Source organism: Neopsephotus bourkii, unplaced genomic scaffold (genome assembly GCF_033783945.1).
Source record: "Neopsephotus bourkii isolate Nb327-2 ecotype Australia unplaced genomic scaffold, CSIRO-AGI_Nbou_v1 NB_1768, whole genome shotgun sequence".
Taxonomy (NCBI): domain Eukaryota; kingdom Metazoa; phylum Chordata; class Aves; order Psittaciformes; family Psittacidae; genus Neopsephotus; species Neopsephotus bourkii.
In genome coordinates this window covers 1,235,000-1,258,484 of record NW_026902242.1, presented here as the reverse complement: position 1 = coordinate 1,258,484, position 23,485 = coordinate 1,235,000, and the positions used below count along the sequence as shown (strand labels likewise).

Sequence of the window (23,485 nt, the reverse complement as noted above, 5' to 3'; positions counted from 1 at the left end):
TTAGGAATGCCAGGGTACTGATCACTTCTGGGTACTAAGCTGAACTGGTTTGACTTGCAGCACTCTGTTACACTGCTGTTTCACCTGCCCAAATTTAGCACTAACACCTCCCTGTGGACCCACAAACCCACTGGGACCAGTAAGCACTTAAAACATTTATTTGGAATACTCTCTGCAATAACCCCTCTCCCAGAGGTGCTGCAGAGATATTTGTCTCCCACCTCAAATCAGTCCTTGCAATGCTGCAGCAAGGCAGCTGAGGAAGCCCAGCAGGCAGAACAACCCCCTGCTGATGAAGAGCCAGTTTACCCACAGGCTCTCATCATCAGATGAGTGGCAGGAAGACATGGGAAAGGATGGGACACGGCTTTGCCAGCTTGGAATAAAAATACACTCATAAATCAAGGCTGCACTTACCCTGGGTTCCCACTAGTACCATTGGGATTTCACTAGTGTTCCGATAGTTAGCCATACGGCTGTAGTAGTGGTAAACAGTCTGGAAGCTAATTTCATCTTCCAAGCTGAAGACAAATATAACAGCATCCACCCACATGGCAAACTGCAGAATACAAATGGAAAAGGCATACGGTGAGAAGGCAGGAAGAAGAAAACAGATAAAACAATCTTACCTTACTCGGAGGCAAATACACATCAGAGAAACTTAGTGACAAATAAGCAAGGCCTTAAAACTGGCCAAAAAGGATGAGTTTCATGACTCTGCAAGTGATGGGGATCTGGGATATGCAAAGGTTTTTCCCCACTCTCGCAAATGCATCTCTCCTTCATGGGTATATGGTAGTACAAACACAACTATCAGTGCATACTGGGTCTGATTCACTGAAAAAGAAAACATTGCAGCCACTGATTTGTGACTTTTAAATGAGTAACAGTTACCTCTGGGCACTTGATTGAATGCCCTGTCCTGTGTGTTATTTCCCCACCCTGTGATTTACATGCATACACGATGTTTCAGTTAATGCCAGGACAAGTGTTACGGTTGTGGTCTGGCAGCACTGTCAGTAATTCTCACACCTTGATCAATGTCTGAAACACATTCCTTTCAGGTTTCCCATTCAGCAAACAGCACTGAGCACCTTGTTCAGCTTTCAGAGTGAAAGTACACTATTGTCTCAAGGCATCAGTAATGTAAAAGACATGAATATACAAGGGCTAAGGCAAAGAGCTCCTGAAGTGACCATGCAAGTGAAAAAGTTTCAGCTCACAACTGAAACCACGGAATCCCAGCCTGGTTTGTGTTGGAAGGGACCTTAAAGCTCATCAAGTCCCAACCACTGCCACAGGCAGGGACACCTTCCACTAGAGCAGGTTGCTCCAAGCCCCTGTGTCCAACCTGGCCTTGAACACTGCCAGGGATGGGGCAGCCACAGCTTCTCTGGGCACCCTGTGCCAGCGCCTCAGCACCCTCACAGGGAAGAGCTTCTGCCTAAGAGAAACCATTTGTTAAGTTTTACACCACTACCTTACCTTTGTAAGCACTTCCCTCAGCCCTACAAACCCTTGCAGTTCTCTCTCTCTGCTGTTGCAGTATTTCAACTACTTCCCTCACTCGCTTGTAGATTGACACACTCTCAGTTTTCATAAGGCATCCCAAGTTGGCATATGCAAAGGGAAGCTAAAGAAGAGCCAACAGTACAAAGCTGGAAAGCGCTTTCTGTACTCAAGTTGCTGAGCTCATCACATTTTCCTCTTTCAGAGTCAGGAGCTAGTAGTACTTCTTGCCTATTTTTCATACAGCAAATTAGGCAATAATTTAAATTAATGTGCATATTCATGACTACATTGTGCTTGAAGCCAAATCCCACCACTGCATCTCTTACGGATGGAGCGTAATAACAGGCAAGAAAGGTTTGAGGCTTCCAAGCCAGTCAGGAGGACAATCTTCTAGATAGTAACAACAGGACCGCTTACACACAGCCCAGTCACTGCCAGAATGTGGTCAATCACCACACTGTTAAATATGAACTATTCAAACCAGAAGGTGTATCCAAAGACACCAGAGATGGCATCATTGGGACTTACTATAGAAGGGTTCTCACTGGTCAGACTCAGCATCATCACACAGAGAAATATTCCTTAAGCTACAACATCCTTCCATCAGTTTGGAAGCTAACAGTCCCTCTAGATTTCCTTAATGCTTCATCAGTGTGTAGCAGCAGCCTCCTAATGAAGATCTTACAAGGTGTCCCTGTCAAGAGCAGGGGCTTGGAACTGGAGGAACTTTAAGGTCCCTTCCAGCACAAACCAGCCTGGGATTCTGGTATTCCTTTTTCATTATGCGGTTATACATATTGATGAACCTGAAAGCAAACTTTTTATTCCAGTAATGAATATGCATTTTAAAGATCTTTAACAAACACACAACACAAAATAACACCTAAAAAATCCAACATCAATCACACACGAAACACATCTTCTGAAAGGTGAAACCCCACAAACACTTCGAACCTTCCTGGCCTCGCAATTTACTAAAGAACAAATCTCAGCCACAACAGGAATTCAAACCTCCACATTTACCTAGCCTAGACCAAAAGCCAAGCACCCTGTCTGTTATTAGCTTGCAGTCAGCTCCAGTGAACTCTGCAAACCCCTTTCTTCAGGTAGAAGAATACTGAGATTACTGCATGCACCTTTACAGCTCCACTATTTATGTTTTTAGATGAGTGAATGCTCTCTAAGCGCTAGGGCCTAGAAACTGTTGTGCACTTCAGCCAAATTATTCACTGCCTCCAACAGAGCACTTCTTGTGGGCTCCTGCCTCACACAGCTGCAGATGTGTCAGCGACACTGATCTTTTGTTTTTCTTTTAACTTCCTTCCAGGATGTCTCTCTTGGTCTCCATTTCCTCCACCTCCTTTCCCTTCTGCTTTGTCCAGGCACCTTCCCCATGCTCCAATCCTCCTGCTGCTAATAAGCAATAGTGGAGCTTTGAACCACAAGCTGATGCTGCTGGCACCGCTCCCATTCAGCTGTTTGGCGACAGCACAGTTCCTGCTGCTACATTCTATTTATTCATTTATTTATCTCTTTCGGAAGCTGATGCACTACTGAACAGCTGAGCAAAGCAAGGCCGGGGCAGCCAATGCACCTGAGAAACCTGATTGTGCCCAGGTAAGAAAAGGTAGAAGGGAGGACGTTTAAAGGCAAGGATGCTGCCTGCCTGCAGGCAGGCTGGCAGAGTCTGCAGTGATTTAAGCATCACAAAAGCAAATGCTTCCCATCACTCCAAATAGAGTAACAGAGTTAAGCACACAGCAGCACGAGCTCTTCCCAAGCCAAATCCCAAGAAGTCACCTTCTACGAGACAAGGAGGTAACAAACCTATAGAGAAACCAAGTTAGGAGTCTGATAACTCAATGGTGCCGGACTGGGACTCACACAGTTCAGTATTAAATAGCATGGGGAGCAACCAGTGGAAGCAATAGGGCATGCAAAGATCTGTACACAAGTATGTGTGTCACTGGACATGCATCCATTTTGATTTTCATAACATAACAAGGGCTTGGGTTGGAAAGGACCTTAAAGCTCAACCAGTTCCAACCCCCTGCCACAGGCAGGGACACCTTCCACTAGAGCAGGTTGCTCCAAGCCCCTGTGTCCAACCTGCCCTTGAACACTGCCAGGGATGGGGCAGCCACAGCTTCTCTGGGCACCCTGTGCCAGCACCTCAGCACTCTCACAGGGAAGAGCTTCTGCCTAAGAGCTCATCTCAACCTCCCCTCTGGCAGGTTAAAGCCATTAAAGAATAGGCCACTCATCTTAAATCACATTAATAATTTAGAGATTCTAAGTCAGAAGAAAACTGACATCTGAAACATACACTTTTGTCCCTAGTGGAAGCATATGGGTTAGGCAGTCAGTGTAAGTTAACTGCGCATCTCTACTGCAGTTTCACATGGCAACTGAAATTCCAAAAAGTTTCTAAACGGAATATTTATCACCTGAGGGCAATAGATAGATTTTCCCCGCAGGAAGACGAGGAGGAGCCAGGAAAGAAGAAACCAAAGACAGTTACATAGAAAGGAAACCGCCGTGAGGCGGATAAAGCTCTATATGCAATGCTCACCTGTGCCTCTGGAGGGCCACCTTCATCTCTAATCAGCAGCAGATAGCTTTGTCCATCAACGACTATCTCCTTCTTGAATCTCCCACCTGTCACACAAAGTAACTCGTTACAGCACAGAAAAGGAGAAAAATACGACATAGAAAAAGGCTTCACTTGTGGAAAAAGGGGCTTCCTTCAGGTCTTTTGCAAATGAATTAAGTACTGTGAATCCCAGTTAGGCTCACATGCATACACATAGGGATTACTCGTGGAATTTAAATCAGATACTCTAAGAAATAAGGCTAATGTATAAAAGGCAAAAGCTTGCATTCCCACGTTAGGTTTTGATATGTACAGTTACGAGAGTCGCCTTTGCTTTATATAATGGTGAAAAATGTATCTCCAAGAACGGCAAACATGGGACAGCTGCACACAAATAGTATCGTGTATTGTAACTACAATAAATTTCTTGTGGAATTTGGCATTTCCTCAAGAGAAGCCCAGTTCTTGCAGCACACAAGTGATGTTATGAAAATGATACTTCTATATTCACAAACCACAGTTAGGGGAAAATACTAGACACATGTTAGACAACAAAACTACAATGGTGGTACCTCTGCGGAGATGTACTAACAGAGAACGCTGTGCCACTCACTAGCAGGAGGAATTAAAGACCTACTCTGGAGACCAGGATGAAGCAGCTGCACCATTACCTCTTCCCTCCACCAGCCTCACACAGGGACTTCAAGCATGACCCAAGAGCAGAATAGGGATTGCTTTCCTTTGGGGTTAAGCATGTTTTGGGCATGCTACTGTGTCTCATGCCAGACTTCAGATAAGGACAAATCACATTTAGGGCTTGTGGTGTGACTGAGCCTAAGCCAGGATTAGCAAACTTGGCCTTCCTAAGTAGCTGGAAGCAAAACCACTCATATCTGCCCACCTAAAGCACAAAAGTCCCCAGGCCCCAAGCTTAGCATCATCCAACCACCTCCCATCTGAAGTTACCAGACTAAGATAAAACACAACTATTAACACACCCTAACCTTCTTGCTTCATCCCTATTGTTTTAACAGGAATTATTTTCAATTTGGACCCTATTTCCCCACTACACTTGCATCACAACTTGTCATAGTACCAAAATGGATGCATGCAATGTGATAGGTGAAAAAACAACTCTGACCTGTTCTCCCAGCAACCTCCCTAAGCAAGTCAGTCAGCACATATACTGATCCTCTGCACAAAACCGCCTAACCTTAGGGGAACACCAAACCAGCTTAGACCCACCATTCCCCCAACCCAACCATTACAACAGCCTTTAAATCAGGATAACTGAGCAGTTCAACAACGTGCAGTACTTAAGCATGGTTTAATAAGAGACATAGGAACAGGGGTGGGTGGTTGTGGTTTTCTCGCTGTTGGCTTCTTGTTTGTTTGCTGTTTTCTTTATAAACCTACCCTGTCATAAAAGCTTAGCGGCACCAAACATGCAGCAATTAAGCCTGGCACATTGCTGGCTGTTTAACTGCACAGAAGGAGTAGGTGTAGAGATTTTCATTCTCTTGCTCCCAAATCGGGTTTCAAATTTTGCCTCTGAAGATCAAATGGCAGATAAAGACACATTTATCATCAGGGAACTTAAAAAGAGCCATTAAAACCAAGCATCCAACTTTTAAAGGGAACTAGTCTCAGCTCTCAGGATCTGGATTTCTATTAACCAGACCATTATTTCTATACATCATCAATTAATTGTATATGCTTCACAACCAAGTGGTAAAGATGAAGAATTACTTAATGCATAGCCCTCCAGAGAGGCTCTTTAAAGCTGTAAGTAACAATGGGAACACCATGTATGTATGTGATGGAAGAGTGAAAGTTCTGGGTAATTGCCATTTCCTATTTCCTTTTTTCCCCGCACCAAAAGCTCACACAGTTAATTATAAAACCCTACCAACTGCATACAGTTGAGAGCCAACTCATTATTCCCTCGTGTCAATGGGATGCCTTTCAAGTCTCCCTAGATCTTCAAACAGCCCTCCGACACAGAAAGGAGGTACAGGCAAGGTGAAATGAAAAGCTTAAGCAGAGAACTGGAAAAATCAGAACTGAGAAACCCCATGGATGCCATTAAACTGTATATCCACAAACGTCAGCACTAAGAGGTTTATACCTGAGAGCTTCTTCATGATTACCAATGATTTTGTTTGTGGGAGCAGCTTTAAGAACTGTTCCCTATTTAACAGTTATCTAACAGCACTCTTCCTATAGGAATCCACACTGAGGGACCTGCTTGTACACTCTGCCTTCCCCAAAACACTATGTGGAGCTCAGTACAATGACAATGTGTTGTTATCCCCACTATTAAACTCAAATCCTGACACGCTGCACCACTTCACCACGGTCTGTCACACTGGAAGGGCAGTGCTGCACTCAAGGGCATGCAGTCAATCCAAATCTATTCCAGTGGCTTCTCCACCCTTAAAAGCTGAGTGTGCTTCTTATCTAGAATATGCACTGGTTCCTTACACGTCCTCATGAATTTATGCATTGATTTTTGTTTGGGTTAGGTATTTCAGGATAAATCATTTCAATCTAATAACCCCTCCAACCAAAGCGCTTAAAAGACTACCCTGCATTTCCCATCTGTGCTAAGCATTTCAAATCCCATCTGAAGATGCAGAAATGTAACAGCAGACTCTCACTCATCCCCAAATGAGATTTTACGCCAATCTGAGATCAAAGCAGGATGCATCCCTACTAACTTATGTTTCTACACCGTTAAAGAGCCCTTATCATGAGCACATCATAACAGTAGGTACTACACAGGACAGAGATGGGGAAAACCTACCTCAATATCAAGAATTTACACAAATGAAAGCATAATTAGTGAAGAATATACAGATTTCTGCCAGCACATAAACCCAAGGCTGGATGTTTGCCCTGCAGATACCTGTGGTCATAAGACTTAAGCAAACAGATCTAAGGCAGGACCAGTCTATTGATGAGGCCTGACATGACCCATACAGCGAGCAACTGAAAGCAGTGCAAGGGCAGTGATTTTGGGATGGTTTGGCTTGGAATTAGATGTTTTCTTAAAAATCCATGTTTGGAGTTTGCAAAGCATCACAGAGCCATTGGGAAAGAGGAATTAGAGAGATCAGTCATTTCAAATACTGAACTACCACAACCTGTCAAAGGAAGTCAAGAAATCTCCCCTAGCTACAAAATACCACTCTGTTTCTAAATAGCAGTATATATGCTGGAACCAAAAAACACTGCCTAAACTGACAACACTGAAACAAAGAAATGACCTTCTTAATTGAAAGAGCGAGCTCAAAAACCCCACAGCACTATTCCCGAGAGAGGCAGCTTTGTTCCAGTCCCATCAGTAGTATGACACATGCAGCTTTTTAATGAGGGAATTTCTCAACTCCCATATGTACCTGCCAAAGGAGGTCACCGGTAAGAACAAGACTGGCAGCCTGGACCACAGCTCTGAAGGATGGGAGAGATTTTGCTCCTGCTATGTCCTTAAAGGCTCATCAGAGCACAAGGATGCTGGAGTGAAAGGTGTGCAAGTCAGTACTGGGGCTACATTTACTTGCAGCCCCAACCCCACCCCTAAAGCTATCTAAAAGGACATGCCAGTGAATCCCTAAATAACTCCAGAGCCAGCCAGATGGAGCTGGAAATGGTTTTCATGACATGTCAGAGCAATTGTGTAAAAACAAATCACTGTATCTGTGTGGAAGCTTTCACTTGGGTGGGTTTTAGGAGATGGTTTATTTCTCTAAACCTCTGCATTATTCCTGGTTTTCCAGGGCAAGATCATTACCAATCCACACAGGCTTGTTTACAAAATATGTCCAAAAGGAAGGCAAATATTCCTCCTGCATATGAATCACATGCAATACCCACCAGAAGATAAGAGCGCTGATTCCGATGCTACCCTTACACCCACCTTATGTGCATGCAGACAGATTCCAGCTATATAAATGCTCCCCATAAACATACAGCTTTGATCAATATAAAACTAAACAAACCCCGTGCATCAGCGGTTTACAACCACAGCTGAAGACCCAGCACACGTCAGAACGAAAGGCTGAGGGAATCAACAAAAGCTCCCTAATCTCATTTCTATGCATGTCATTCTACGGAGGGTAGCACCGTGAACCAGCAGCGGTACGAAGCTGTCCTTCAGGGAAAACAGACTCATTTTAAAGACCACACACCTTTGTCATCAAAGGTGCTTTACACTGTGCAAGCTTTCTATTACAGAGGGAATTCCATGAAGGAAGGTTTCCATCCGGCTCTGGAAGCCCTTCCCCTGGCTGAGAGCTGCTCCCCTGCGTAATTGCTCACTGAAGCAAGGGCTGATTTTCATGCTGTATCCCCAGGCTCGACTGCATTCACCAGGCTCTTTATTCAAGCAAATTGCCACGGGGATGAAGTTAGTTGGCCATATGAGAAAGATAAATTTGGGGGGCTGGCCACATGACAAAGCCATGCAGCAGCTGAATGTCTCCCATAACCAGGGGGCAGGGCAGACAAGAGAGGAAGCAGGAGATAAGGCTGAAGCAGCCATAAAAGCCTTTATTTTCTATTCCCAATGAGAGATGAATTTTGACAACAGTGGCCACTTGCCTTATATAGATTCTCTCCTTTTTTTCCCCTCTAAGATAGAAAAGACAGCTCCAGGAACCTGGCTCCTATTTTGGGAAATGTGAAAAAGTCCTTTATTCCCTCTGCTCACACACACCTCATTTCAGGACCAAACACAGGTTGAAAAGATCAGAAAACAAATACGCTCACAAGATCTGCAGCTAAGCAGAAGCACTAGAGAACAACTGCAACCAATGCATGCGGTACAGTTCATTGCTACCCCAATTTTGTATTTAAAGAAAGGACTTGAAAAATGCTTTTCCCAGCATTTCCCAAAAAGCACATTACTACACAAGCAGCATTTAAACTGAATTTTCACCAAATCAAGTTGTGCTCGGTGCTTCATAGCAATTCATATGGGTAACAGCAGCACAGCAGCTCACACAACCTATTGCTCCTACACCTGGGTCAGAGCAATCCCAGGCACAGCTACAGGCTGGGCAGAGAAGAGATTCAGAGCAGCCCTGAGGAGAAGGACTTGGGGGTGTTGGTCAATGAGAAAATGAACATGAGCCGGCTTCAGTGTGTGCTTGCAGCCCAGAAAGCAACCGTATCCTGGGCTGCATCAAAAGGAGTGTGACCAGCAGGTAGAAGGAGGTGATCCTGCCCCTCTACTCTGCTCTTGGAGCATTGTGTGCAGTTCTGGTGTCCTCAACATAAAAAGGACATGGAACTGTTGGAACAAGTCCAGAGAAGGGCCACAAGAATGATCAGGGGACTGGAGCACCTCCTGTATGAAGACAGGCTGAGAAAGTTGGGGCTGTTCAGCCTGGAGAAGAGAAGGCTGCATGGAGACCTCATAGCAGCCTTCCAGTATCTGAAAGGGGGCTATAGGGATGCTGGTGAGGGACTCTTCATTAGGGACTGTAGTGGTAGGACAAAGGGTTACGGGTTCAAACTTAAACAGGGGAAGTTTAGATTGGATATAAGGAGGAAATTCTTTCCTGTTAGGGTGGTGAGGCACTGGAATGGGTTGCCCAGGGAGGTTGTGAATGCTCCATCCCTGGCAGTGTTCAAGGCCAGGTTGGATTGAGGCCTTGGGTAATATAGTTTAGAGCAAGATGTCCCTGCTCATGGCAGGGGGGTTGGAACTTGATGATATTACGGTCCTTTCCAACCCTGGCTATTCTATGATTCTATGATTCTATTCTACATGTCACGTTGGCCTTTGGGCATCTCCTTGATGAAAATATTCTGCTAGGCAACACCTGAGATACCGTTAATGATAAACGTGCAGCCCTGAGGAGGACTTGGGGTGTTGGGTGAGGAGAAGCTCCCCATGACCTAGCTTCAGTGTGTGCTTGAGCCCATACCCCCCCCCCAAAGCGTGAGCAGCAGCAGCTCAGGGGGGGGATTTCGAGTGATACCAATATGAAAGGTTTTCAGTGAAGTACAGATGGAAAAGAGATGTCTGTACCTGTGTCATGGTTTAACCCACAGCCAGACAGCTTGTTACCCACTCCCCCCCTTCTTGCCCTCCCCCTACTCCTGGGGGAACGGAGAGGAGAATCAAAAAGAATGCAACTCCCATGGGTTGAGACAAGAACAGTTTAGTAACTAAGGTATAACACAAATCACTACTGCTACCACCAATAATAGTAATGATAAAGGAAATAACAAGGGAAGAGAATACAACACATCATCACCAGCCGACCGATAACTCGCCCCCCCCAGCCTGACCAAGCACCGACCGATACCTCCTCCAACCCTGCCGTCCACCTAGTCCTCCCGGCTAACTCCCAGTTACATCCTGGGCATGACGTGCTGTGGTATGGAATACCTCTTTGGTCAGTTTGGGTCAGGTGTCCTGTCTCTGCTTCCTCCCGGCTCCCCTCCTCCCTGGCAGAGCATGAGGCCCACAAAGTCCTTGGCCAAACCAAAACATCATTGTTTTTCAGCTCTGTTCCCAGCTGAAAGTCAAAACACAGCACTGCACCAGCTACCAAGAAAGAGAAAAATGACTGCCACTGCTAAACCCAGGACAACCTGTAAGACCTAATATGCTACTTCATACTGACCCTTCTTTTCTCCTGCTTTAAAGGGAGTATTTTGGGAGGTAATTAAAACACAAAAGAAACCCAAACCATAAACAGGGATGATGAGAGCTTCTTTGTCTGGGTCTCCTTAGAAGATCTCAGCGTCATTTCTTTCTGTGTGCTCAGACAGATTATAGTGTAATCACAGCTAAGTCCGATTTTAACTTCAGGGTTACTACTTGGAATGTAACGCTGTAATGAAAGGACAGATATTATAGGAGGCAGCTATAAACAGAGGGATATTTAAAAATGAGAGAGGGAAAGGAAAAAAAGGCACCTGAAATCTCTGCTTTAGTGCTTATAGGAGTCAAGTCTCATGTTTACCTGGATTATGGCATTCAGGGTCTGTCAGTACATATGTTAAGATCTTGGAATTACATTGGAAGCTGTAAAGCTTTGAACAGCCTTGGCAGGAGACAACTGATTTGTTAGATTGAAAGGCAGAATGGGCTGGTGTCTGGAACACTGTATGTGTGAGAAGCCAACTTTTAAGCAACATGAAAAAAAGCTCTGGTATTTGAAGTCATGGGGCTAACTCTGTAAGGAAACTTCATGGCATCATGGAATGGTTTGGGTTGAAGGGACCTTAAAACTCATCACGTCCCAACCCCTGCCACAGGCAGGGACACCTTCCACTAGAGCAGGTTGCTCCAAGTCCCTGTGTACAACCTGGCCTTGAACACTGCCAGGGATGGGGCAGCCACAGCTTCTCTGGGCACCCTGTGCCAGCGCCTCAGCACCCTCACAGGGAAGAGCTTCTGCCTAAGAGCTCATCTCAGTCTCCCCTGTTCTGGCAAGTTAAAGCCATTCCCCTTGTCCTGTCCCTACAGGCCCTTGCCCAAAGCAGCTCTCCAGGTTTCTTGAAGGCTACCATCAGGTATTGAAAGGCCACAATAATGTCTCCCCAGAGCCTTCTCTTTGAGATTTCTTTAGAAAGTGGTGTTTTGGGGATGTACGCTTCTTAAACTTGAAAAGACTGGCGATAGAAATAGGTAGGAGTGTACTAAAGTAGTATCACATCCTGCCCAAAGGAGCTGACTGCTGCTGTTTGGGTTTTGCTGGTCTGCAGCTGGCTTGATAAAAATAACCTTTTAAAATTAGACCTGTAGTGTATATCCAGTCAGTGGGTGAACCATGTAAGCACCTGCCTGCCCCTGCTGTCAGTAACACAAGTAAAACCAAAAAGCTGTTGGATATGCCCGATTTCCTATCTTATCAATAGGAAGTGACCCATCAATTTAACTGTAGGTGCTTGTCACCTGGCACTATGAGGACAGACAGGTTTTTTCACAGATCCTTTGGAGGATGGTGACACTGTTTGTTTGTCTTACCAAACAGTGTTAGTTGTGCTGACTATATGAGCAGAGAACATGGTTATACCCCATAAACACCTTTCTTTTCCTCTTTCATTTTAATACTTAACAAATTATAGCTTTAAAAATACTCTAGCATCTTCATCTGAAGAGTTTTACTGTCTGAATAAGCTCAAACATCTGACATTTCTAGTGTGCCCCAATGGGATTTGCACTAAAGCTGTGCTGAGTGTTGGTGGTCCTGCTGAGAACGCTAAGTACAAGAACAAAGCAGCAGTGCAGTATACTTCAAATCATCCCCAGTTGTAAGCTGCTGGTGATGTGAGGATTAGAATGAGCTATCTGCTATCTGCCCTCCACAGGGATGCACAGCTGCTCGTCTGTAGGGCCAGTGGTTCGCCACCCTACCACATCTGTCTGCAGCTGGTTGGTTCAACTCTCCGTTTGTCCCTAAAATGCTGCTTTTGCTTTTCCCCACTCTATTTTTCCAATTTGTTTTGGTAATGCTGAAGTACCATCTAATTTCCTAATATAATTGCAGTCCTTCCTGCTTCATTATCTAGGAATTAAATAGGCAGTAACTTCCATCTTTGAGGTTATTAATGAAGTATGTGTGTGAGATTTTAAACTCCTGAAAAAAAGTGCATTGAGATCATACTTTCTTTGAGATGAGTCATTTGATGAGTATCAAGTGTGGCTTTAAAACTCTACATCTCCACTCCTATGACAGTCATTTTATTAAGCCCAGGCTTCTCTAATTGGCTTACAAGCAGTGTGCCAGTGACCATCAGAAGCTTTATATAGAAAATACAACATGCACCACTCTTCCTGACTTAATGTAGTGAAGGAAACTTCATAGAATCCCAGACTGGTTTGGGCTCATCCAGTTCCAACCCCCTGCGACAGGCAGGGATACCTTGTACTAGAGAAGGTTACTCGAAGCCCTGCCCATTTCCCCTTGTCCTGTCCCTACAGGCCCCTCTCCGAAGCCCCTCTCCAGGCTTCTTGTGGCCCCCTTTTGGGTATATTTAATTTAGGTAACTTTTTAACCTTGCTTAGAGGCTGGCTCTTCTTTTACTCACTTATCTTGGAGGCTAATTGATCACTACCCTCTCCTTCTGTTTGAAATATACCACTAGACTTGAATCTCGGCCTCGTTACTTTCCTTTTCTTTCACCAAGTCTTCTAACAGGGAGAATCAGCCATGGAAGTGTTCCCCCTCCCTGCACCCACGTCTAATAACTACATTTGCGTGTAATGTGTGGTCTATGAAGCACCACAACTTCTCTGTTTTCTTTAGATGCTGCTGGTGACTGGATGAGGTTAACAAAGGATTTTATTCTAGCTGGCTTGTGTTCAGCCACGACTGGGCTGCAGCAGGACATCAGCCTGTTCCTCATTAGCTTAACTGCAGTCCCAGACAGGTAGTTCAAGACTACACTGCTCTATCTGTTACATTTTCCACCCTTTGGAAATGAGACCACAGACCTTTGCAAACATGTCATTTAGCATAATTGCATCTATTTGTCCTCAGGATGAAGCCCCCACCTCTTCATTTTCTATCTAACCATATTAAATGGCATTAATCACAGTCTCGGGTTTTGTGCAGTTTTAACAGCTAATCATTTTTGGATGCTATATTTTACTGAATACTTCAAAACTTAAGATTCAGTTGATTTCCATTCAACTGACCACCAAGTTTTGTGGACCCAGGAGATCTGGCCTTTTATGGAAGCCCTGCAAATATGTCAATGAACGTATCTCAAAATGAAGTTGTTAAATGTCACTGCAGATGCTACTAAAATTCCAGAATAAGCCTTGTTAGGGAATCACAAAATCAACCAGGCTGGAAAAGATGATTTTGGGGTTAAAAAAAGTGATTTTTAGGTAAAGTTTGGAAAGCTAGGAAATGATGACAGCTTTCTGGAAAACATGTACAGGTCTTATTCTATACCTCCTATTGGTGGAATATATATTGGTTGTAACCCTTAACGTGCAAGAGACCTCTAACTGAAATTAAATGGTACTTGCAACATGATGTAACTTATCCTTCAGGGACACACGGAGGGCACCAGTACAGTGGTACTCTGCTGAGTCTACTCTACAAACAGGTAGGAAGAGATGCCTATTAGTGGCTAAAACAGCCCTCCGGGGTGGGCTGAATCCCCACAGGCGCCACCACCACGATTCTGTTTCCTCAGCAGGGAACCTGCTTTCTTCCCAACCCTCATTTCAGCTCTTGTGTATCTTTGAATTTAAGGGGAAACATGAGCTCAGGTTCCCTTTCTTGGCTTTCTTAAACAGAAGATCATCCTGGACAGATTTAGCAGTGCATGTTGACACTTGGTTGCCTGTTCTAGCATCTCACTTTACTGTGGCAGTGGACGGGAGAGAAAAAAACCCTCCTTTTCTTCATCCCAGCTAAAACACCTCAGACTACAACTTTTCTGTTTTCCTCTTTTATGAATTAGGCTTACCAGGAAAAATACACTGAAATAATCATGACATGAACTGGCGCATTCGCAAAGATGCGCAAAAACCTCAGTCGTATTTCATCTGCATTTCAGAAACAAAACCCCAAAAGAGACACTCTTGACACTCGCTGTTCCTGTAATCTTCAACTCACTTTAGCCTGCCAAGTACTTGGTGTCAAATACCATGCCCACCACATTCCATTTTGCCCCTACCGATAGTATTCCAAGTATACAAGGAACAGGTTGCACATATCTGACTTGTCCCAGCTATGTAAAAACCCCAGCACACTGTTCAGCAGTAGGTTTCCTTACAACAACTTTGAAGGTTCTTAGAAGATCACAAATCACTAAAATACTCCATTTCCCATCATGTCCTTATTGTATCATTACAGAAACAAAATCCCAAGTCCTAGCCTACTGAAATCCCCACTTGTGACAGGGTAATACATGATTTCTTACATCAAAATACATCTGATTTAAACATGTGTCACACAGGACAGCTTTGTGCATATTAAATATGCAAAGAAAAGTCGAAGTTGATTTTCTTCCCAAGGCAAACGTATTCTTTGAGAAAACAAAGGTTTTCATGTTACAACCACACTCAGAGGCTCAAATTAATCATGAACAGAAATAAATGATGCCAAGCAATGGCACAAAACTGCTTTACACTTTAGGATGATCTGATTCTGTCTCTCAGTGGAGAGGTGGTGTCCGGCAGCAAGGGAAATACGTTGTCTTCAAAAAGAGAGCTGAAGGAAACATGAAACCATCTTCTGCATTTCACATGGATTTAGTGGAATGCTGAAACTACCTTAAAGGCCTGGAGGATATCTGGCACTTGTCTAATTCAGGGCAGGTTTCGTGGTAATTGTAGCAATTCAGAAAGCAACGGATAGCAGAAAGAGTGATCCTGGGTCACAATCATCATTTGCACATGAAGCATGCATCCATCTTTTTACCAGTTGGCTATTACTTATATGATGCCCGAGAAACTTTGCTGTCACGACGCTGTTTGTAGTTAGTGAACTTGGGGTTTTCTTCATTAGTCAAGTACCTGACACTTCAGTGTCTGATATACGTAAGTCTTCTTTATCCAATTTAACAATCTGGCACATTTCTACCACCTCAGAAAAGAGGAAGATCCACCACTGGTCTCTAAGGGAGAGGATTCCACTTAGCTCCATTTATCAACAGCTCTGTTCCTGTACAGAATAGGAAACTCAAAAGTCCTCATCACAAATGCAACAGAACCATCTGCATTACTGCTGGATTTCCTATAGAACAGCAGCCTTGGATGACGAAGAAAGAAACCACTATTAAATCACTACTACAGATCTTTACTAAGGATGAGTTCAGTTTCCTTTAATACTGACTTGGATCAGAAATCTTGACCCTACCCCTCGCAAGGTGAATTAGAGCTCTTAATTATTCCAGTTTTCCTACAGCTAATGAAATAGGCTGGTGTCATTAGTGAGGCTGGTGTCATTAGTGAGGCTTGTCAGCTACACCTCTGTGCAAAGCCATGATTTGACACTGCTTTTGTAATCTAATCCTTTCAGGAAAAACAGTTGGAAAGTCACTCAAGCACTGTAAATACAACTCCTTCAAGACAAAGAGGACAGATGGCAACGCTCGCAAGGAACACCATCTAAAATATTCATATTTAGGAGGAGAGGGCTGTTAACCCTGTGAACAACCAAGACATTTCAATCTTGCAGGAAAAAAAGCCCCATCGTTTTCCGCTCATGAAAGGAGGGCAGAGATCTGTAGAGATACTCATTTTTTGCTCAAGACCTGTATTCAGTGGATCTTCATGCTACACAACCATTCCTCAGTGTCAGCATCCAGAAGCAGCAGGCATAAATGTGATCTACACACAGTTCTGTCCCAAGGCTCAATTATCACCCCATCAGTCCTGGCCTCAAAGCAGCAAAAATATTTAGGACAAGCTTATAAACTGTGACTGCAATTACACAAGGAAAAGCCTTGTCCATCCCTCCCTTTCCCTCTCCTCCCATTTTAACTGCAATTCAAGCCTGTTAAAACGTCAAGCACTGCGTTTAATAGCTTCCTTTTGGTAAGAGTTAATTCGAAACAAATGTTACCATAGACGCATGAAGCTACAAACTACTGCTGAAAAGACAACTACAGCAAGAGACAAAAACAGTGAAATGTACTAAAGACTTGAAATCAAAAGGGAACAAACCAAAATGATACACAAAACAAGGGGAAAACACTCTAGTACAGAAACCATCGGCTGTCTCTTCTAAACAAGAGCTGCCATGAAGACAATGTATAGTTACCTGCATCCATATCTGCAAAGAATGGAACAGCCAGTAAGGAAAAGAAGGAACCAGAAATTCAGTGTCTCAGAGTTGGATTTAAAAGTTCATAAGGAGAACAGATAAAAAAAATAAATCAAAAAGGTATTTAGTGTGAGATACACCTCTGTAAGGTACTACAATAGCTTTGATTTCAAGCTATAAAACCTGGATTCATGTTTAACACCATGTTTTCATGTATAAATTCATTTTCTATGGCATAAGAACTTAAAAACAACCAAAACAAGCAACTGCAAGGCTAAAGATTTAACATATTAAATAAGGAACAAGTTATATCTTTATTGAGGTTTGTGAAGTTGTTTCATTCTCCCAACATCCCAAACCAAAGGACCCAATTCTGGGGAAATCAGCTACTAGATACAGTAATGGTGGCTTCTGGCAGCCACACTGAAAGCAGCAACAACTGAGGGCAGTCAACTCTTCTCCATACAGAGCTATACGTCTCCCATATGGACACATCATGGATGCCAAAGTATTTAAGGATGATAAGTAGTTATGAACAAGCTACAATTATACTCTTCAGATATACTTATCTCAGACTGGAAAGTGTTAAAGGCAAAACCTCCATGAACAGTGAAATAGCACATCAGGTTCTTTACTGATTAAGTTCTGCATGACTGAAAATGAATAAAGACGTAGAGGTGGGGGGGGGGGGGGGAGAAATGTGCATATTCACATACCTTCAGGTGATTCCTCTTGGACATAGGTGCCAGTCAGATACCGGTGTACAAGCGCAGACTTGCCACTTGCGAGGTTGCCCACAATCCCCTGGGATTGGGAAAAGAAAGAGGGAATGAAGTTCAACTACAATTAATCCCTGCAAAAAGCAGGATATTCAACAAAAAGAACAACAGAAACACTCCAAAACATGATGACACATACAGTAACTACCAAAAGGCTAATGTATAAATGTATAAACCAGAATTAGTGTAGCACTCCTTTATTCAGCTCGCCACCAGTGCTAAGTGGGAACACAAAACAGACTTGAGGGAAGAAGCCTGAAGCTCAGAGCAAGGTTGTCACCTCTGCTGAATCACAGCATCACAGATTGGTTTGAACTGGAAGGGACCTTAAAGCTCATCCAGTCCCAACCCCCTGCCATGGGCAGGGACACCTTCCACTAGAGCAGGTTGCTCCAAGCCCCATCCAATCTGGTTTGAAATGTTAACACATCACTAACCTCTTATATTGGAGGATAACTCTGCAGGCTTTCCACTGTATGATCCACATTGCCTGGCTACTGAAGCGTACACGTGATACATGTGGCTAGAGACAGACAAATCTTGGCATGCTCACTGACATGTTGAAGTCCCTTACTTCACCAAGTTCACAACTCAAACTGTCCATGCTCAAACATCTGCACTGGGGTGTCAAGAGACAAACAGAGTACTCAGTCTTAATGAAATGTCTTTTTAGTTTCCTTGCTCGATTCAGCTGTCCCTGTTGAACACAACCCTGAGTGTACTGTGCTTAGTTCTGGGGGGAGGAGACGGGAACTTATTTCATCCTTTAAAACAAACCCAAGCCTACTCTGCTCTTAAATGTTTCTCTTGACCGTAACCAAAAGGTTCAGAACATAAGATCCCTGGAGACAGCATGAACTCTGCTGTGCCTTTGGTGTAAGTTTGCCAACTTGACAGAGGCAGCATAAACAAGTTACAAATGAATGGCCATTCTCCATTTTCCTGCTCCCAATTGATAACTAATGGAAGAAACCATCCTCCTTGTGAAAGATTGCCTACACCAACAGAGTAGTGCCACCTTAAACAGTTCTGGAGCTGGGGGGAGGAATAATTATCTACTCTTTACAACCACAACTCTCAGTTCAAACAAGGGTAACAGCTCTGCACAGGATGCCCACTTCATCTCTACAGCCGAGATGCAAGAACAGCTCAGATGAAGAAGCAACTTCAGAAGAGAGTAAATGGAAGGCAGTCTTGCACCACCCTTTGGCCCCTATGATGGCATGAGAAACAGAAGCACAAAGAAATATAACCCATGAAACCCACTGTAGGATAACTGCTATCGAAGAGCAGTCCCACAGAATACAAAGTTAAAAATTACACAAACCCAAAGCAATTTTCCTCAAACCTGACTACAAAAATCCCCATTTGCAGCATAGCTTTGTTTGCCCTGGACAACTACTTCAGAAAGCATTCAGGAGGCAGCTACCTCCTTCCCCTCCTCATCTGGTACAAGAGATGGTTGTTTAAGATCTCACCCTGGTGCCTGCACTGGAAGAGCCAGGGCAGCCACCTCTTTTCTACCAGATGCAAAACCAGTACATGAAATTCACATCCAGCAGAATCAGCCTTCTGCTGCTTCATGCAGTGCTCTGGGTATCTGCACACTCTCACCCTCTAAAAACAAGGAGCAAAACACTTTACACTGGACAAGCCTGACTTCTAACACTATTTCTCTCTTAATCAGGGCTTAGTTCTAAGGATGATCCCCCACAGTATGACAAGTATGCCAGCACGTTTTTACAGCAGTCATATTCCTGTATCCCACATTTTACATACAAAAACATGAGTCATTTCTATTTATTTATGGATACATATGAAATGCACAACAAGATGATCTTAAGGTCCCTTCCAACTCATAATCGTTCTACAATTCTATGTTATGGAACAAAAAATGCCACCTTCACCCAGTTCAGAGATGAGAAAATTCAGCTAACAAGGCTACAGCACGATGCTCTGTCAGTTCTGGTTTGTGCAACACTGAATCTTTTATTTGCATGTGCCAGACATGCTGTAAAAACAAACCCAAGCCCCTCTGCCCACATCCTACAAAAGCCCGTTTGGAACAATTCAGGAATGCATGGCTGGACCTTGGCATTTGGAGGCTATCCAGCACAGAAGCCTGGCTGCACTTGCCATACTCTTTGGTAAACAAATGAAATTATTTTGTCCAAGATGCTCTTGTACTTATTCAGCCTAACACATCCTTATTGCACACTGGGATAAATAGGATCCAGGAGTACCACCACCACCACTCAGGAAAGGTCCAGCTCTCACTCAGCTGGCCTAGCACACTCTTAACCATAATAGAAGCCTCATCATCCATAAGTAAAACTCAGTGGTAGCATCTGATCAAGCAGAAACACAAGAAATCAAGCCCAACAGGGCTAAAAAGGGAGGCAAAGACTGGCATTCTTTGAGAAACACACGCACTGGCTTTCCTTTACTGCAACCTGCAAGCACACATGAGGAGGCTAGAAGCAGGGGAATGAGAAAGGGCTGACTCACTGCACCAACCCCTTCCCAAGGGCAACGGTGTAGGACAGGCAGAGCGGATAGTGAATGGAGTTCGCCATTTGCCCTTCCTGCTGCAGCACAAGTTCTCAGCCACGGCTGCTGCTTCCACCTTCAATCATTTGCAGTGGGATAATTAAATCATCATTTTTGTCATAGTAAGAGTTCTGCTTTTATCCAGGATTACACAACCTGAAGCCTTGGATGGCAATCTCTCACCACTTATGCATGCTGACCACTTAAAATCAATTCTCTACAGCAGCAGCCACACAGCCAAAGTTAATTTTCCTACCACTGGTTCAGACAACATGGGAGGAAGATACCCAAGGCAGGTATTCACATAATGCAGCCACGGTAGCCCAAGAAACAACTGTACCCAGGACCAGTTCATTATGCTCAGCAATGGGTTGTGTTCTGTACTTCAACATGTAACAATCACAGTTTTGCTCTCACCTGCAAGAACCAAATTTATTGGTGGATGCTGTGAATTATTAGGGGTAAGAGAAGTGGAAGGGATGAACAAGGAAAACCTCGATCCTCCCCAGCACAAACTCACTAATACCACAGTGGACTGGACACATATTCAAGAACATCTTCTAGGCCTAAATTCTTATTTTTATTGTGCAAGGTATTTGGAGAGATACTGGTTTTCCAAATTACTCCATCAGTTAAACTGAATCTGCTGAGGCTCTGTAGGCCTTTCCTGTCTTACATAGCTACATCCATTGACTACCACATTTTTCTTCTACTTAGCATGTGCACTGCTAAAATCAAAACTGAAACGTAACTGGAGCTGGGAGGAAGCTGCTTCAGTTAATACGAGGTGTAAGAACATTTATCATGTCAATATAAATTTCACCTCCATAACCACTATTACCAACTCAGGTTATGAAAAAGACATTTACCACATGAGAAATGGGGTAGTAAGGCATGGGCCCAGATGCCCATTCTTAAACGCATCCAGTTCCAGCCCTCCTCCAGTGACCACTGGGCAACAGAAGCTGAACACAGACGCCAGCCAAAGACGCTCCCAAATTCTGTACCTTGGGTACCACCGTCATTCTGTAGGATCTGAGATACTGATTGTGTTGAAATCTAGACTTCCATGTGGTAAATATCACAGTGATCTGGCCTCAGTAACCCTGTGCTGTTGGTTTGATGGCCCCTCTGAGGAGGTTTCAGCCCTCACTCCCAGCCTTCGTGTTCACAGCACTTAAAAAGGGCAAATCTGGGAAATTCCCCCGATTTGTCTCCGTGTTACTTTTGATTTTTCTTCTACCCATATGGAAAACAGCTTGGCCAAGTGCAAAATTATTGTGAACAGCTATAAATTCACTCTTACAGTAAAATTTGTGCTTTGAAACGTATGAACCTCCAGAATACTGGGATTTTTTTGATATTCAGTATAAATTCCGTTAAATTCTTTTAAGAGAGGAAAAAGGACATCTTGCCTTCAAAACACTGTGAAAACTTACTAAGGTGAGATAAACAGAGCTTTACGTATCACCTAACTAACTAACTTCCGCTTCCCCCTCTTACAGAAGACTTTCCTACTGAAAAGACCACCTGGCTGGTGTAGCCAAACAAGCTGAGACAGCAATAATATATAGGTATAAACTATAAAACCAGATCTTTGAAGCATGATGATAAGAAGACATAAACTTCATACAGATATTTCTGTAGGAAAAATCATTTTCTATATATTATTAATGTAGCTTACAAGATTTTCACTTGCATGTAACATTATCAGAGATGGAAGTAAATAGAAACTCACCACTTTCAGCTCTGGTACAGATCGGCTTAGTGTCCATTCCTGGCTATTTACAAAGGCATCTGTAAAAGTGGACAACAGGCACAAAATCAGTACAATGCCATTTCATGGTCTGCTGCACAGGATATCATGCTAAGGCGTTGGGTAGATGAAAGTAAAGTCACACTCAGTCTAACATGAAAAACACTGTGGGTTTGGATACATCATACCCATTCTGCTGCTCTCTGTTAGCAAGTCAAGCTGCATCATCTCCCCTGGCAACAGAATGCTCAAACTAACCCCAGTCCTCCAGGGCTATGAAAAGACTCTTTCGATGTGTACATGGTGAAACTGTTTCCCATCTCCCACAATACATTTCTTCCTTATAAGAACAGCCTTAGACTGCTCATCACACTAGAGTTGTGGTTGCCACCATCAGGAGTAGCTTCACCACCCAGGTAAAGGAGAATATTTGCCTGTTCTAAAAACATGATGGTTTATCCTTAGTGTCAACAACTGCAATTACCAGCACCAGTGCTAACACCTCTGCCCAGCTAAAGGACAGTATCTGTTTCTTCTGGAAAAATGCTGGGTTTCAGTAGCACGATCCAGATAGGAATAAACCACAAAGCCATTCACTATAAAATGGAATTAAAACTACTGGGGGTTGGAGAGGGCTGATTTCTGGAAAACTGGCAATTTCGGTTCATCATTGCTCCCAAAAGAAATGGAGTTCTGAGGACTGCACCAGATCCAACCTCATCAACAATTCCACATCAAACAAAGGGAAATAAAGCTCCGATTTTCTACCTCCAAAACCATTTGTAATTTTTTCCCCTCTGTAAGGGACTGAAACCAAACAGATAATGGTATTTCCAATACAGATCCAAGCAGCATTACACTGAACCCTGATTCAACCCTCAACAAAACCATGCAAACCAGATGAAAGCCGGTGTCTCATATGCACAGAATGCTCCTCCCAAGCAGATCAGATGCAACTCTACAGTAATGCAACAGCACTGAATTAAGTCCCAGCGTTACAATCAATTCCTAATGGGATGGGAAACAAGAAATAAGACGTGAAAAGTATTCCTGAACACGCTGTGCATAGGCAAGCAAAGGTTCTGCAAGCCATTGCTTCCCCTGTGACACAACAGTCAGGAAAAGGCTATTTCATTTTGAAAATCAAGAAGTTGGAAGCAATTTCCTACCCCAGGTGGTATCCTCACTAACTTAAACCACAAGGTATAAGCAAGCTTTCTCAGTGCCTAACTAAGGACAACCACAACAGGAAAGAACTGACCATAACGAGTAGCCAGCAAACCACAGTTCCCTTCTCACAAACCTACTCCTTCATGGTATGAAGTGCAGGTGTCCCAAGAGATGTTTCTGTAACTTGACTTGCTGATTTTGTTCAGCACTTATGGAACACTAATAAAGGCCCACAATTATAAAGTGCTGATTTAATCACTGCATGTTTAATCCCAGTAAAGGTATCAACTAACATGTACTTGCACAACTGATGCTTTGAATTCATGTTTTTTCTTCTCTAAACAGAGCTCATTAGTCAGCCTGTAATTTCACTGAT

The 23,485-nt window shown here is 43.6% G+C and overlaps 1 protein-coding gene across 8 annotated transcripts in view; it reads right to left on the bottom strand.

Moving 5' to 3' along the window:
- AGAP1 (ArfGAP with GTPase domain, ankyrin repeat and PH domain 1) overlaps nt 1-23,485 on the bottom strand; it is a 319,948-nt gene that overhangs the window by 205,099 nt on the left and 91,364 nt on the right. For 5 of the 8 annotated variants that reach the window (XM_061379186.1, XM_061379189.1, XM_061379185.1 and 2 more), the window contains exons 2-6: nt 21,922-21,980; nt 17,571-17,658; nt 16,852-16,863; nt 4,085-4,170; nt 418-559 (exon numbers count right to left, since the gene is read on the bottom strand). In XM_061379186.1, coding sequence (XP_061235170.1) covers nt 418-559; nt 4,085-4,170; nt 16,852-16,863; nt 17,571-17,658; nt 21,922-21,980 — 387 coding nt within the window. The remainder of the gene's footprint in view (nt 1-417; nt 560-4,084; nt 4,171-16,851; nt 16,864-17,570; nt 17,659-21,921; nt 21,981-23,485) is intronic. The other 3 variants (XM_061379187.1, XM_061379188.1, XM_061379190.1) reach the window with 1 other exon arrangement.